General features: G+C 40.4%; 1 protein-coding gene across 1 annotated transcript in view; it reads left to right on the top strand.

The window, feature by feature from the left end:
* The first annotated feature begins 5,732 nt into the window (after nucleotides 1-5,732).
* EDNRA (endothelin receptor type A) overlaps nucleotides 5,733-17,564 on the top strand; it is a 64,589-nt gene continuing 52,757 nt past the window's right edge. Inside the window, exons 1-2 of the mRNA XM_044300418.1 lie at nucleotides 5,733-5,910; nucleotides 10,727-11,170. Of these exons, the coding sequence (XP_044156353.1) occupies nucleotides 10,787-11,170 (384 nt within the window). The 5' untranslated portion in view covers nucleotides 5,733-5,910; nucleotides 10,727-10,786. The remainder of the gene's footprint in view (nucleotides 5,911-10,726; nucleotides 11,171-17,564) is intronic.

Below are 17,564 nucleotides of genomic sequence, written 5' to 3'. Positions count from 1 at the left end.
TTTCCGTTTTTCCGTTCCGTTGAAAGATAGAACATGTCCTATATTTGGCCGCAAATCACGTTCCGTGGCTCCATTAAAGTCTATGGGTCCGCAAAAAAACGGAATGCATACGGAAATGCATCCGTATCCGTTCCGTTTTTTGCGGAACCATCTATTGAAAATGTTATGCCCAGCCCAATTTTTTATATGAAATTACTGTATACTGTATTTGCCATACGGAAAAACGGAACGGAACAACGGAACGGAAACGGAACCACAACGAAAGCAAAAAACGGAACAACGGATCCGTGTAAAACAGACTGAAATGGACATACTGTCATGTGAAAGAGGCCAAAGAGGGACCAGTCCGGTGAGATTCTACAGTACGGATGTGGAAAACATTGGCCTTTCTATCATAAAGGAGACAGTGAAGAATGATCCCAATTATCCCAATAAATTTATCCATAGTCAATAAATCGTGTAAAAGATCAGACAAAACAGAAATCTACTCAACGTTAATTTTAGTATTGCATAGACTTCTGTGTTTTTGGTTCTGTCACAAGTTTTATTGCCTTTGGATTATCAACAAGCTTTTGGTATTTTATTAGTATCATGCAATTTCATCCCTCACTGTTTTTATATATCTTGATAGGCCAGTGAGAGGTCCGAGCACTCTGACATTCAGCATACAGCAATCTTAGCATCCAGAACACCAACATGGATGTGAACCAACCACTGCCGTGGTTTCCATAATGGCGGTTTGGCATGCTTGTACTTTGTTTTGTAGGTGCAGATGAACATAGACACTCATATGCAGAAAGCATGCATTTGATCACTGTAAGACCGCTATAGCCAAATAGGGAGGGCTTACAGCTCTGGGAACAAGAGGTTAACTGGAGGTTGCCCCAGTGCAAAATCTGTAAAAAGGGCTTTCTACCTACCATGTCCCATTTATGGTTCTTCTGATGTCTCCTTATATAGCAGATGGTCTTTTAGCCACATTAGGCTTCAGGGCCTGGGTACATCTATTACCTCAGTATCCCTTATAGCCATGCCGTTGGCTCATCAGAGATCAATCAATATTAGTCATCAGAGATCAATGCATGATCAGGGAGCTAGTTGTCACATACATGTATAGACTAAAAAGGCCCAGAAAGGCTAGCACCAGTTAAAAAACTGCTTGACTAAGGCTGCTTTCACACTGTGTCATATGCACTGGTGAAGATTCCAACATATATGTCAAACATATCCATAGGTCTTCATTTAACCCAACAGAGGCTAAAAGAGTGTCCTATTGGTCTTTTGTTTTTGTTTTTGTGTTTTTTTTGCTTTGTTCTGTGCTATTCGATACAGAGATTTCCAGTAAAACAATGTATGCCCCACTCAATATAGTGGTTTTTACAATGGGAAAACTATAAGTGACAGGTTCCTTTGTATTGCTACAGTATATAGAAGCATCCATCATAGAAATACATCACAGGGATATATCGCAAGATCCTTTCAACATATACTTCTGAGAGACCCTGGAAAATGTGGCGTGAAAGCACCCCCAAGTACCAGTGGCCAAAACATGTCTGCTTTTTACGCATTTGATGAATAATATTTTAACTGGTTAAGGTCTACCTGCTGTGTATTTACAGTGGGCAGTCCAGATCTACGAAGTCTGCCCCATAGTACATGGCGTAGACTACCCGATCAAATGCTGGATCACCTGCTGCCAAAGACTATGGGGGACCCAAGAGAAAAGTCAATGAATGCTGTTTATACAAAAGAGGTAGCAGTTTTGGTAGTCATGTGACTGGTCACATGATTGTAGGGATGACAGTTCCAGAAAGATGCTGTTGGGTCTAATTAGACCAGCACAGTCCTCACACTGCCAATGGTCACTGCAACAGGGCCAATTTTCCCTGTAACATGGGCTGCTGTGCAACCTCAGTTACAGTGGAAAGTTATAGTGTAAAAAATAATAGGTCCCCCAATTGTATTTTCTAACCTTTGACGGATAGGTCATAAAAATAAAAACGTAACAATAATTAAGTGGCTACTTTCACACTAGCGTTTTTTGCAGATCCGTCATGAATCTGCAAAAATGCTTCCGTTACAATAATACAACCGCATGCATCCGTCATGAATGGATACGGTTGTATTATGTCTTCTATAGGCATGACGGATCCGTCATGAACACCATTAAAAGTCAATGGGGGACGGATGCCTTCATCAGGCAGGCAGCGTTTTGGTGTCCGCCTCCAGAGCGGAATGGAGACTGATCGGAGGCAAACTGGTGCATTCTGAGCGGATCCTTTTTCATTCAGCATGCATTAGGGCAAAACTGATCCGTTTTGGATCGCTTTTAAAAGCCCTAAACAGATCTCACAGACGGAAAGCCAAAACGCTAGTGTGAAAGTAGCCTAAAATACACAAAAAATAACGCACCCCGAAAGAAACATTCCAAGGGAATTGTCATGCCACCAGCCAAGAACCGATCATTCAAAGGAGACATGTAATATATCTAATTTTACAGCAGGCAATGACAAATGAAAATCTATTTTAGGATACTATTACAGTATTACCAGAAAAAAATCTTGGAAAAAGGCATTTTTTACTATTTTTTCAATGTGCAAGCCAGAAAATTCTAAAAAAAAGCATGCAGTCTATGTATAAAAATGATATATAAAGAAACCTGAATAAAAAATACACAGTAATCACTTTGCCAGCCCAACCAATAAAAAAAAGTTACAGCATTAAACTAATGCGGGTAGAAAACCACAAAAATTTGTCTCATCCTAAGTTGCAATGCCCTTTGATTGCTTTGTTTGCAGTCCATTTGGAGGAAAACGCAAGGTTATTTTCCTACTGTTCATCATTTATACTGTAACACATTCAATTACCACCATATGAGGACCTCTTGTGGGTGACTAGTACAAATGAGCAGAGCTGTATGCTTTCCTTGGATCTCAGCCCATGAATCCAAGTAAACAATAGTAATGTTGTTTATGTGTTTTTCATTTTTGGTAAACTTTTTTATATTATAGGTACAGAACATTCCAGGAATCCATTTTCTGCAAACCACATGCCAGATTTTAACAGTCAGTAAATCTCTTTTTCCTCAAGGCAGGGCCAGCGTTAAGGGAGGGGGGCAAACTGGGCAATTGTCCAGGGCCTCCATTGTCTAAGGGGCCCCCTCCTTCAGTGCTGCTGATCAGCTGAACATCTGAGGAAGCAAAGCTGCACTTTACAATGTAGTGTAAGGTCCCCTCCCTCACATATAAATCATTACCCTAGTGCTGACAGGACCTGCGATAATGTCAGATTCAGGAGGCGGAGCTCAGCAGAGAAGAGGGGATGAAGGACCTGCGATGACCTCACCATCATGTGACCAGAAGAGGAGGCGGAGCTCAGCAGTGCAGTAAAGAAATGAAGAAGACCAGCCATGCATGTGAGGAAGTATGGATTCAATGTAAGTGCCAGGAAAATGCTGGGAGTTGTAGTCCTCTCTTGTTATACCTCCAGTTATGTAATATCAGAGTACATTACAAGACGAGGTATGAGGAGAGGATTACAACTCCCAGCATGTCCAGTTTGTTATGTAATATCAGAGTACATTACAAGAGGAGGTATAAGAGGAGATGACTACAACTCACAGCATGTCCAGGCTATTATTATATAATATCAGGGTACATTACAACATCCTGGATATGCTGGGAGTTGCATGCCTTCTCTTATACTGTACTCTGATATCACATAATAACTGCTTGGACATGCTGGGAGTTGTAGTCCCATCCTTTTATACGTCCCCCTGTAATGTGCTCTGATATTAAATAATAGACATGCTGGGAGTTATAATCCTCTCCTGTTATACCTCCTGCAGTAATATGCTCTGAATTAGGGTCGGGACGATGGATAGGGGAGGGTGCACTCATGGCGGTCCAACTTCACAAGGCTCAGGCCGCTAGGCCTCAAGACTGTGAGGCATTAGAACAGAGGAAGAAGCTGAAATGACATCACTGCAACCTCCTGCTCTGGGTCTCGCATGATGACGTCGTCACGTGAGACCTGGAGCAGGAGTGGTAATGTAATTGGGACCGCATGCATCAGGATGCAGTAACACAAGGCACAGATAAAACTGTGGTCTGCATCGCAGACAGTGGCAGGGGAACGGGAGGGAGGCAGTTTTAAAAAAAAAAATACTAAATGTCCACACTGCTGGGGGCACCAGGGAAGGAGATCATTATATATACTTGGCACTACTGGGGAGGAATGGAGGAGCATTATATACTTACTGGCACTACGGTAGAACATTACATATATATATATATATATATATATATATACACATATATTGGCACTATGGGGGGAAGCATTATATATTGGAGCTAGTGGGGGGCACTACAGGGGGACATTAGAGCCACTGGGAGCATTATGGCTATATTATTACTACTAGAGTACTGTAGGGGCATTATTATTATTTGACGCAATATGGAGGGCATTGCTACTAATAGGGGCTATCTTGGGGAGCATTATCACTATTGCGAGCACCATTATTAATGAGGGCAGTCTGGGTGTATAGTATAGTGTTTGTGGACATGGGGGGAGTAGAACTGGCACAGTATTGGGGGTAGCTTCAAGAGGTTCTCAGTTTTTTTTCATATTGATGATCTATCCTTAGGATAGGTCATCAATATTAGATCGGTGGGAGTCTGACACCCGGCATTCCCGACGATCAGCTATTTGAGGAGACAGCGTGCGCTGTGCGCACGTGCCGTCTCCCTTCTCTCCTCCCGCTCTGCTGCTGTATGTCTATGAGACTGCACGCGCCGTCTCTTCAAACAGCAGATCTGCGGGGGGGTCGGACGTTGGATTGTGTTTTTAGCACATTATTGAAAGATGTGGGCCCCGCTTTTGATTTTGCCAAGGGCCACATTTTGTCTAAAACCAGTCCTGCCTCCAGGATAGCTCACAGTGATCACAATCTTCCTTCACAGATTTCACTGTAGAATCTACACTGCTCTTTTCATGTAAGGAAAGAGACACTTTTTATGGAGGTTGAACAGTTGCTTACTGTGTGCATGGTATTATTTGATGCACACATCTGGACTAGGGTTCTCCTTGTACTTGTCTTACACACAGACACAGTCATTTATGAAACTTAAGGTCAAACCCTTTGTTTCAGCTTGAGCCCCTCCTCTTGTCTTAGCCCCTGGCCATCAGTTCTCATGCACAAGCACGTATTTTCATTCCGTGTCTGCTCCGTTTTTTTTGTAGACCGTTTACAGAACCATTCATTTGAATGGGTCCCACCCCCCCAAAAAAAATGGAAGTTACTCCGTGTGCATTTTGTTTCCGTATGTCCGTATTTCCATTCCGCAAAAAAATAGAACATGTCCTAATATTGTCCGCATCACGGACAAGGATAGGACTGTTCTATTAGGGGCCAGATGTTCCGTTCTTCAAAATACAGAATGAACACAGATGTCATCTGTATTTTTGCGGACTGCAAAATACATACGGTCGTGTACATGAGGCCTAGGAGAAGGGAGAGGTTGTCAGGACTTGGGAGAATGAACAAAGTTCAGGAGAAAGACAGCTGGAGAGAGGAAATGGTTAAACATCTCAGTCCTTCCTCTGCCCCCAAGGCAGAGTCTTTTTGATGTATGTGCTTGAGGCTGGCAGCGGATCAACTTGCTCTGTGTTTTATGTTTCTCTGTTCTGCCTCTTTTGTCTTGAGCAGGAGGAGGAGATTCTCCATCCCACCCAGCCAAGGTCTGTGACAGGATAGCACAGATGAAGTAGTGATCTCAGACTGAGAGTTCGCTGCTTGGAGGTGCTGTGGAGAAGTTTAGCTGCTGAAGTTCTCAAGTGTAAACTTCCTCATGATCTGGGATCGCTGAAGTCACAGGATACATCTCAGACCTCCATCAGCTGCAGTTCCTGGTAATGATGATTTACTATATTTCTTACCTAACTGAATACATACATGTTATACCATGTTGAAACCTTCTCCATTCGGTGCTGAAGGGCTACAGTATGTGCTTGAGCAATAGCTCCGTTTTGCTTTCATTGCTCACTTTGATTATTAGTTGCCTGTGGTTTCATCCGAGGAAGTCATTATTATCAGGTGATCTAGCTTTAATGTTTGGTTAAGTAACAATTTAATCATCTCATAATTGCTGTAATTTAGTCAAAAAATTGATGTGGTTTTGCTGTCTCCATGTCTCGCAGATATTAGGAATGGAAGGCAAAAATGTGCATTCATTAGTTCCAACTATGAACCATTCACACTCTTTTACAAGTTCTATAAGAATAATTCTTATGAATGAACCTGTAAGTCCTGGTACACACACGGGGGAGTCGGTATGATAGAACCACTGCCACACAAGTAATACAGCACTATCATACACATTTTGATGTATGCATTTTGCAGGGTATTTAGCATTTATAGAAACAGTTCCTAGAGATGTTTTTGGGAAATGCTTCTATTGAGAAGAACATGATAAAGCATGTAAAATATGTCAACGTGCATTTTCATATTGTGGGAAAATTCCCTCTTCCCTCTAATATTTGACCATTGCCTCATATTAACTGCTCCCTTTAGGAAGGGGTTATCTAGAGAATAGTTTGGGGCAATTTGCATTATGTGTTGTTTTTGAGCTATTTTCTGCTTGTTTCTTTTCCTTTATGCATTAAAAGATACTAAGGTATGAAAAAGCATTATTACATTGTCAGTAGCTTCTTTGTTGGGGTTCAGACACATCAGGATCTTAGTAGATACCTTACTCCTGCCTGAGGCTTTTGGCACTGGTGGCCAAGTATTACCTTTTCCCCTAGGTTGTATGCTTTTGTGAGATATAAGATCTGTTCGCAATGCAGCAGTTTAGTTTGTCATGAATGAATCATTTGCCACAACCGATGATTTTACAGTCTGTAACTTTACATAGTGCAGACAAACCTACCACAGTACTTAAATCACTATGCACTTACAGTACAACTTTCAATGGCAGATTCAGATCTGTACGTTTCTCTCTATTAGGGCTCATCCACACGACCATATGTACTGTGCGGTCCGCAAAACGCGTATCCGCAAAAAATACTGATGACATCCATGCGACATCCGTATTGCATCAGTTTTTTTGTGGATCCATTGTAACAATGCCTATCCTTGTCCACAGGAATATGACATGTTCTATCTTTTTTGCTGAATTGCCATTCGGACATACGGAAACGGAATGCACATGGAGTCATTTTAGTTTTTTCTGCGGCCCATATGCAGAACCATTCACTTCAATCGGTACGCAAAAAACGGATAGGACTCAGTGCGCATTCCGTTTCCGTATGTCCGCATACTCGTTTCGCAAAAAAGATAGAATATGTCTATTTGCGGACAAGGATAGGCATAGTTACAATGGATCCACAAAAAAAAAAAAATGGATGCAATACAGATGTAACACGGGCGTCATTTGTATTTTTTGTGGATCTATGTTTTGCGGACCACAAAATACATACGATCGCATGCATGGGCCCTTATATAGTGTGTATCATTGTATGTATTGTATATTTGTTTTATTAATTATTTATGATGTATTATGTCTGGATTGTTTTGAAATGATCAACTGCTTGATGGATTGGTAGTGTTGTGAGCCCCATTGGGGACAGTGTATTGCTAATGTCTGTAAAGCGCTGCGGAATAAGTAGTGCTATATAAGTGTGTGTGTGTATATATATATATATTTATATATATATATATAAATTATTAAAGCACCATTCATTCCATAGCGTTGTACATATGAAAAGGGGTATACATACACAATACAGACAATTGCACTAAGCATGAACAAGTACACGTACAGAAGGAGAGAGGGCCCTGCCCGTGAGGGCTTACAATCTACATGGTATGGTAGAAGGACACAGTAGGTGTATAATAAATAAATAGTATAGTGCATGTGTATATACAATAAATAGTATAGTGCATGTGCATATACAGTATAGTTTGTCCTACATTGTGGTGTGACCTGTATAGTAGAGTATTGCATGGTAACATTTATATACAGCATCAATATTATAGTAAAACATAACACATCAGGATTTGAATTAATAATGGCTTGTGAGAATGACATATTTCATGGTAGCACATTGTGTTTGAGAGCAGGAGAAGAGAGTACCTGATTGTACCACATTCCATTTGTGTCCCAGACATGCTCATCCCATGGGGAGCTGCTTTCTCATACTACTTTGCTCTGGAGAGCTGCATATAAATAGCCACGTGAATACGGTTTAACCCAAAAAGAACGTGTTTCCCAGAGTCACAATCTAAATATTTAGTTTGTGCTTTACAATGCAGTCTTCAGGAGAGGGCAAAGGAGAGCAATAAAATAGCTATAACGTGTTCCCTGTGGGATCTTGCATACTAGAGCACCCTTGGTCTTTCCTGTTGTGGGATTTGGTTTAACTGTGACCCATACAGTATATAACACAAGGCAAGCTGTATGTAGACGTGTATGATTTGCAAGTGGATTATATATGAAAGATAAATATTTACATCCATTTAAATAGCTTTGCTTATAAACAGGAGTTTACTGTAACAGAAATAGAGAAAACAACTACTCTGAGTGCTGGCATTGTGGTTCCCATCATGTATTCCACAGTTCTGTAGACATGCTTTTACTCGCTTAGCCCAATATCTCCAGTGGTGGACCACACCATCTCATTCCTCTATTAAACATTTCATGGTAAAGTGATTGACCAACTGGAGTGATATGAGTGTTGTTGACTTTGCAATATGTTAGGCTGAGCTCATCATGGGTTCAAAACAAAGATGTATGTGTCTACTAAAGTTCTAAAGTCAAACATGCATAAATAAGGATATTCTAAGGACACGCTTTTTCATTTTAGGCCAACTCTTGAACTGCTATGCATATACCGAAGCAGGACCATATATTCACTGTAAAAAGATTCATGTGCAAAGCCAAACCATCCACACAGAGCTGTCTTCCAGCTCTTGACTTTGGAACTGAACTACAATGAGATTTCTCTTAAACAGTGTCAGAGCTCTCTAGCCGGACACTGCTTGCAGCAATTTTGGAGTGCTAGAAAATCCCTTTTGAGTATCTTGTGTTATGTGCTGCATCCAAATACATTTCCTTATCCCCATGGTATTAAAGTTACTAGAGAAATAAGGAAAGTTCAAACAGGGTACTTTCTGCACATGGTTAATAGTCAAATTATACATGAGTGTTGTCACTGCCTCAGAGCTGATCCCTTCATCAGTTTGTGTGACGCTCATGAATAAAGTGATTAATTGTAACCCCATAAATGTTGGGCTTCAATACACTAATTGCTCTGCACAGTCAGGTCCTTGGCGAACAGCATTTAACCTTGTGTAAAGTTCAGTGTCTTGCTGAAGTACCTTATATGACCCATCATTAGTGTTATCTAAGTGCTCTCCGACTGGGATATAACTAATGCTAATGTAAAATGTATACCAGTAATTATTATATACAACCATCAACCTTCCCTCTAAAGCAAATACTTGACATTGACATAATATATTTGTGTTCTTGTGAATTCTCTCTACAGTTTCAGTAGTAATACTGCATTTCAGGGCTATTTGTGGATACGCCAATGCCTGACATAAGACAGAGATAATGAGCCTGATGGTGAAAGGATTTCATACTACAGGCAATCATCAATCCCACAATTTCTTCCATAGAAGCTTCTATTGAACACTTTTTAGTGTCAATGTGAAACTGAAATGCATTAAACAAAATGTCAGGGAGATGTATCTTTAAATCACTATCACAGCCATACACTGTAAACAGATGTCAGAGAAATGATATGTGATTGATTGGGGTTAATCCGGTAAAGTGGTCTCAAACAGAACTAGGGCAAATCAGGGTAAGTGCGGGAATGTTCTATTTCTCATATCTTCTCACTGTTATTACAGCAAAAAGTGGATGTCTCATCACAATAACGTCTTCTCGTACAGTATGTTGTATTATGGCATATGGACATCATCAGAGAGCTCAGAACCCCTCTTTATGAGCCAGAACATGGAGTAGCATCCACAGGCCATTTGAATAGACAGGGCTTTAATATTACATTTCAGCTATATTAATCTGAAAAGGGGTTTCAAAGTGTGACAAACTTTGAGTCTGCAACTCATTATAAGATCGGATGCAGAAGTGCGCAGAGTTCCTACAGTTGTGCCACAACACAACACCATGTTCCCTCTTGAAGCATTGCCATATAATACATCATGTGGACATGCCACTTCTTTCTCATGAATTCTGTATAATTCTATGAAAACAAAACAACTGTGTCCCTCCGTGTAACATTGTAGGCACAGTATAGGCCTAAAACTGGTTATATGTGCCATACAACATGGATCTGCAATAAGGCTATGTGTATGAGCACTAAAGGACATGGTAAATGTCTCTGTATAATAAACAGTTTTTGACGACAGGAGCAGCAATGGCGATAAACTATTTGTCTGCATACACTTGTTTCAGGAATTAGCAATGTACATATTACTGATTTACATGGGAGCATGTACTATTATTTCAACAATTCAAAAGGAAATCTATAGAAAATTACTTTGTATGACTTTTCTCTATACTTTTTTTAATATATTTTATATTATGTATACAATATGTATCTAGTTTATAGTAAGGTAAACTAAACACAAATTACAGACAAAGGGTTTAGAAAACCTTGCAGCCATGTGTCTATAACAATACTGTGTTTTCTGTTCCAGGTACGAAGTAAGAGTTTCCCTACAAGTGATTCTCTGTGTGCTTGGGGACAATAAAGAGACATGGGCTCTGTTATCCTGAGAGTCATTGTGCTGCTGGCATTAACCGGACTTGCTATCAGTAATAATTATGGAGATTACATCCATAACCGGACTGAAACCTATGCTGACTTTGCTAAAAACAGGACCTTTCCTGACCGTTCAATGAGACCAAACGGTACCATTCTCCTATGCCCTGAGAGGATTAAAATCAGCTACGTCTTCAAGTACATAAACACTACCTTATCCTGTGTTATTTTCATCATTGGGATGGTTGGGAATGCAACTCTTCTGAGAATAATCTACCAGAATAAGTGCATGAGGAATGGACCAAATGCTCTGATAGCCAGCCTGGCACTTGGAGACCTTATCTACATTGTCATTGACATTCCCATTGTTGTGTTTAAGGTAAGATAATTTTTATCTTTCTCCAAGCTGCCATGTCTGCTCCTAAAGTGTCACTTAATAGAATTGGAAATTTTGCTATGCTAAATTTTTTTTGAACTGCAGAATCCCTCCTAGGTGTCAAACACAGACAATTGTCACAGTTTCTCCTTCCAGTACCAGTGTAGGACTAACCCACCAGAGGATCCTAAAGTCCTCCATACAAATTAATTTATTGTTGGCCTAACCCAAGCTGCTCCAGAAGAATCTGGCAGTGGATTTTTCATTACTGAAAACATACATTTGGCCAAAAAGAACATGTATTTTTATGGGAGAGTTGGGAGGGAGTCAGGAGCTATAACTGTCATACAAATCATTGTTCAGGGGACAGATAGCTCTTCTGATTCCCTTCTGTTTAACGAGTATGGCTACCTTAAGGTCTAGCAGATCAGACCTTGGAATCATTAACAAGAATATCCTATGTAAGGGATCGATGTCTCTCAGGGGGTCGCAATCATAGACTTCTTCACTGGACAACAGGATTTAATGTCCAAACGGGTGCTTTATTTCGGCACTTCAGCACCTACACAAACATAAACATCAAATAAACACCTGACCATCTAGGCACTTCCTAATACACAGTAGTTTTCCCTGACTCGCCTCTAAGCACAGCTTGTAAACAGGGTCTCAGGCTCCAAACCTTAGCAGGTCTGCTCATCAGACACAAGTCCAGACAGGGAAGAGATCAGGCTTCACATAGCCTCATGGCCCCTCAGCCCTCCTGGCTGAGAAAACCCAGAGCCTCTGTTTCCAAGTTTTCTCTTCACTGACTGACATCCAGAGGGTTGGTTTTATCCCTCTTTGATTACAGCAGGCCTTACCTGCGATCACCTCCAGCAAAAGACAGCACCCGTACTGGAAGGGTGGGGACTGGCAGATCCCACTACCAAACCTATTCACCAGTCCCAATAAAATCCAGCCCAGAACAAAATGTAAACAACTATCTCTCAGCAAACTACTCTTTTTTGAAACCCCTGTAGCTTTCTGGATTTTGTTTATCTCACCCAGCTGAGGTATCTAGGTGGGATATACACACCTTCCAGCACTTATACTGTACACATCACCACACCTACTAAACCATATTGCAATGATGACAACAATTATTTAAAAGTGGACATGCATCTGTCCTGTGTACACAGAGGTTGAGCCTCAGAATTATTTCCTATAACAGGCAAAGGGACTTCAGTCCAATCCTATCTTGTTCTGTCTTGTTACTGTTAACAGTCTTATTTTAACTGGTATTCATCACCTGATCACTGCAGATCCCATGTGATCATTGAGGAAGGTGCATCTGGCATTGTAGTGTTACATGGCAGCCATTCAAATGAACAAATGGTCACATAATTCACAGTAGAAGCCACTCTGACAGAGTAGCTGAACAGGGCACCCCTTCTATATGATGTCAGTATGCTTTAATAGGGCATATTGAAATAGGTTGTCTTCATGGGATAATCCTTTTACACAAGAAGTGTCCTGTGGCACTTACAAATGCCCCCAACAGTAACATAAACCAAGCCTAAACTCAAGTTAATCTACTTTCAACTGCCAATTTGAATGAAGGGAAAACTAGACGGAACCCTTCAATGGTCTTTAAATGGGTTGTTCCAAGATTTTAATTTATTTAAATTTACAGAATAGCTGATAAATGTCTGATAAGTGCGGGTACATCCACTGGGATATTCACCTTTTCAATTCTCAATGGAACTGCTGGAGATTAGCCAATAGCTGGCTAATAGCCTTGAATAGAACAATTGGCATTGTACTCATATGGTGAGGGCATAGGACTCATGTCCTTGTATCAGGGGGGCACCTAGCAATCAGACCTCAACGTAGAGAGTCAGACACCAAACCCTTATCCTGTAGATAGTGCATAAGTCTACATTTGAGGACAACACATTTTTTACTGCTCTGCTGAAAAGTAGTACTACTAGACTGCCCCCTTTTATATTACATATGTTAGTTTTTCTTACTAAGTTTTTTTTACTGTGAAGTTAAATTTATAATTCAATGGTGAAGTGATTTGTTTCATTGCCTACATTCACCGTATTTTTTGCCCTATAAGACGCACCTAGGTTTTTGAGGAGGAAAATAAGAAAAAAAAATATTTGAACCAAAAGGTGTGCTATTGGTGGGTTTTGAACTAATAGTGGTCTGTGGATGACACTATTATGGGGAATCTGCGTATTACACTGTTATGGAGGGGATCTGTGGATGACGCACTGTTATGGGGGATCTGTGGATGACGCACTGTTATGGGGATCTGTGGATGACGCACTGTTATGGGGGATCTGTGGATGGCACTGTTATGGGGGGGATCTGTGGATGACACTGTTATGGGGGGGATCTGTGGATGACACTGTTATGGAGGGGATCTGTGGATGACACATATATAGCATCTTATGCTATATATGTGTCATCCACAGATCCCCCCCCCCCCCCCTATAACACTGTCCTTGAGTAAATAGTGACCCCCCCAATACAGGGGGTGGAGGCCGGCAACTTGTGTTGGAATCTCGGCCGGACCCGGTGCAGTCACTGTTCTCTATTACACCGGCCCCGCTCACAGCAATATTTGTTAAGTGAAGTCATGGGTAAAGCTTTGTTAAGGTATAGCAATCATCTGCAGCAGTAACGCACGTAGTACTCCTTATGAAACTCCTGTAACATCACTTACTTCGGGGAGGAGCATGCACATAAGGAAGTGAGTGACCGGCCAGCCTGCCTGCTGCAGGAGTTTCGTAGTGAGTACTATGTGCGCTACTGCTGCAGAGGATTGCTTTACCTTTACAAAGCTTTACCCATGACTTCACTTAATAAATACTGCTGTGAGCGGGGCCCAGTGTAATAGAGAGTGTAAAAGCGGGCCCCGCTGCGATTCCAACACAAGTTGCTGGACTCCAGCCCCTCCTCCCTCCTCGCTGATACATCGCAGGCCGCGCTGTGCAGCATCGCGGCTGGCGATGTATCAGTGCAAAGTAAAAATGGCAGCATTTGCCCCATAAGACGCACTGTCATCTATCCCCCCTCCCCCCCACACATAAACTTTTGGTGCCTCTCATAGGGCGAAAAATACGGTCCATAGACTAGCACTTCAGATTAAGTGTCATTTATTGTCATATGTTTAAAGGTACACTTTCATTTTAGTGTTGTAACTTATGTTAGAACCTTTTTATCAACAGTAAGTTCAGAAAGTCTTCTGATCCTTTCACTTTTTCACATGTTATGTTGCAGCTTTGTGCGAAAATAAAAATAAAAAGGTTTTCCCCATCAATCTGTACTCAATGCCCCTTAATTTAAAAAAAGAAAAACGCATTTTAGAAATGTTTGCAAATTTATCAAAAAGAAAAAAAGGACTCTGACTGTGAGAAACAATATTCTCTGATGTCATGAAACCAAGATTTAACTTTTTGGCCTCAGTTCTAAGCATCATGTTTGGAGGAAACCAGGCACTGAACAATACCATGCCTACAATATAGCATAGTGGTGGTAACATGGTCTGTGGGGTTGTTTTTCAGCAGCTGGGACAGGGTAACTGGTCAGAGTTTAGAGAAAGCCGAATGGAGCAAAGTACAGATATATTCTTAATGAAAACCTGATCCAGAGTGCTCTCGACCTCAAACTGGGCCAAAGGTTTACTTTTAAACAAGACAGTGACCTTAAGCACACAGAGACAACAACACATGAGTGGCTTAGGGAAAACTCTGAGTGTCCATGAGTGTACCAGCGAGAGCCCTGACTTTAAACAAATCGAACATCTCTGGAGACACCTGAAATTACTGTCCACTGATGGTCCCCATCCAACTTGAGAAAATCTGAAGAGAAGAATGGCACAAAATCTGCAAATCCAGGTGTGCAAACCTTGTGGCATCAAACCCAAGAAGAATGGAGGCTGTAATCACTGCCAAAGGGGCTTCAACTATTGATTTATGTCAATGCAAGATTTAACTTTTAACTTTTCAATAAATTTGCACTTTGTCATTATGGGGTATTGAGTGCAGATTGATGCGGAATAATATGAAAAAAGTGAAAGGGTCGGAAAACTTTCCGAATGCACTGTATATTTCTCTGCTTTTATGTAACGTCTAATAAATAAAAATGCTGATAAAAATCATCTTTGACTCTCATGAGGGCAAAAAGTGGAACAGATACAATCTACTATGACTGCTAAAGGCAAACAGTATCTGTGGATCTCATAGAAATAAAAGTGCTAGCTTTGTTTTGTCTCCAAAATTGGAGAGATCCTTAAGATTACCTAAAGATGAGGTGAAGGTGCAGCCATCTGTTGAAGTACGATCTTGCACAGGAAAGAAGAAATAATCATTTTTTTCTAAAAGGTTATTACACACAAAAAAGAGTGGTGATTTTCATGAATTCCTATAGACACTGCTATACCTCCGGAGCAGAGAAATACGCTTAAAGTGGTTCTCATCTGTTATAGAGAAATGGTCTAGTAAAGGCTGCGGATTATTTTTTTGGTGGAGGTAAAGATGATGAAGGGATTATGTGACTTAAATCAATGTGTATACCTTTCAGTTGTAATTAGTTTCAATTATAAGTCATTTCTCTTTGTACAGCTCAGCAGTATAACAACAATAATGACAGTGATAGGCTAAGTGGAAGAGAACATACATTAAGTTTACATTCCTGACTGCAGCAGAATGGGAGCAGTAGTATTAAATACGTCATTCACGTACAGTCCCATCTCTCTTTCTGTAAGAGTGCAATCAGATTGTTTATAGCAATCATGGTGTTGGCCACAGCAATATCAGTTCACCTCTGAGTATATGACAACACATCATGTCAGTATAAGAGGTCCGGGAGGTCACATCTGTATGAGGTTAACATTCACCTAACATATGGAGATGATTTTCACAGGGCATCAGCTGAAATGTCAGACTCAGATTTATTACAACCACTCATCTTCAGGAACGTTCTCTATTTTGCTAATGTTTAGCAACATATATTTATGATAATTTCTAATATCTAAACTATGTTGTTGCCAACAGTGAATCCCTTGCCTACCTTAGTGAGTTCATGTATCTACAGTATATGATTATTGAAAGTTATGGAAGGGAAAGCCTTCACAGGTTGATGTTATATCATCTAGACACATTCAGTTAGAATCCAGTCAACACAAAGAGCATATGTGTATCACAATCAAAGGATACTTTACGTCAGTTCTTACTTTATTAGACCATTAGAATGTTTGAAAGGTAAAGCATTATTATAACAATTATTATTATAACAATTGTAAAAGGGTATTACAAGACAATTGACCAAAGTTTTATGGTTTCTTTCATTAGTTCTCCATCTCCAAGGCAATGCATAAGCCAAACCATGAAATGGTGGTCTTGCACAGTGTCCGGCTATGCCAGATATGGGAACTCTGGTAGCCTGCTCCTCTGCTGGAACTACCAGAGTTACCTGCCGCCAATGTGAACTTATCCTTACACAATGAACTGTACATGTACATACATCTAACTTGTATACATTAGTACACCCACACCCCGCATTCATAATGTATTATACTAAACTTCATGGAGCAGACAACGGGTATTTCAGTCAATTAAGATCAACACAAAATGCTATAAAAGTATTAGTAATAAGATGCTTTACAGTAGGTTTTCAATATATAAAGCCAGTTACAAAATAGGATATGCTCCAAATATTCAGCACTCGGAGGCTGGTCTTGTTTTGAACGCAGTTGGAAAACATAACTGAATGCTTAGCCATGAGTAGTCCAACGTACATATAGTGTGATTTGATTGGTACTGAATGGAAGCAGCAATCATAAAAAAAATATAGTTAACATGTTAAAACTATAATTCATCTTTCTTCATAGGGTACTAGGTAATGGATTAAATGTGTGGACCATTTACCAGAATCCCTAGAAAAAGCTGTGAGCCACTATGATAATTTCACATAGGTTCACATTGTTGCTTTTTAGCCACAGGGATTGTTTTCATTAGTTTCCAACCCTAGTCATTGACAGAGGGCCCATTTGATTGAGGAAGTTCTCTTGAACTCGTTACAAGTGGTAGGTCAGATATCATTACTAGCAAACTTGAAGATCACATTCTATGGCATGTTACATACAATGCAGGACCTGTTGTTTAATTTTCAACAAGACTACACGACTCTTTGTCCAGTGACATCTAGTCAGCAGTCTTTTCTGATTCATCTCATTCTCATTCTCACACTGAATTTCAGATTTTTATTCTAGTTCCAGAAATTAAACATAAAGATACCTTAAAAGGTTATTACAGCTTTTTATACGTTTTTAAACTTCCTACATGGATAGAAGCCACGTGTGCCAGTGCCCCTGGTCACGTGACCCCCTGTCCATGGCAGCAGTTTA

Source organism: Bufo gargarizans, chromosome 1 (genome assembly GCF_014858855.1).
Source record: "Bufo gargarizans isolate SCDJY-AF-19 chromosome 1, ASM1485885v1, whole genome shotgun sequence".
In the NCBI taxonomy this organism is placed as follows: Eukaryota; Metazoa; Chordata; class Amphibia; order Anura; family Bufonidae; genus Bufo; species Bufo gargarizans.
The sequence above is the reverse complement of the archived record's forward strand: the minus strand, read 5'-3'. Positions and strand labels throughout refer to the sequence as shown.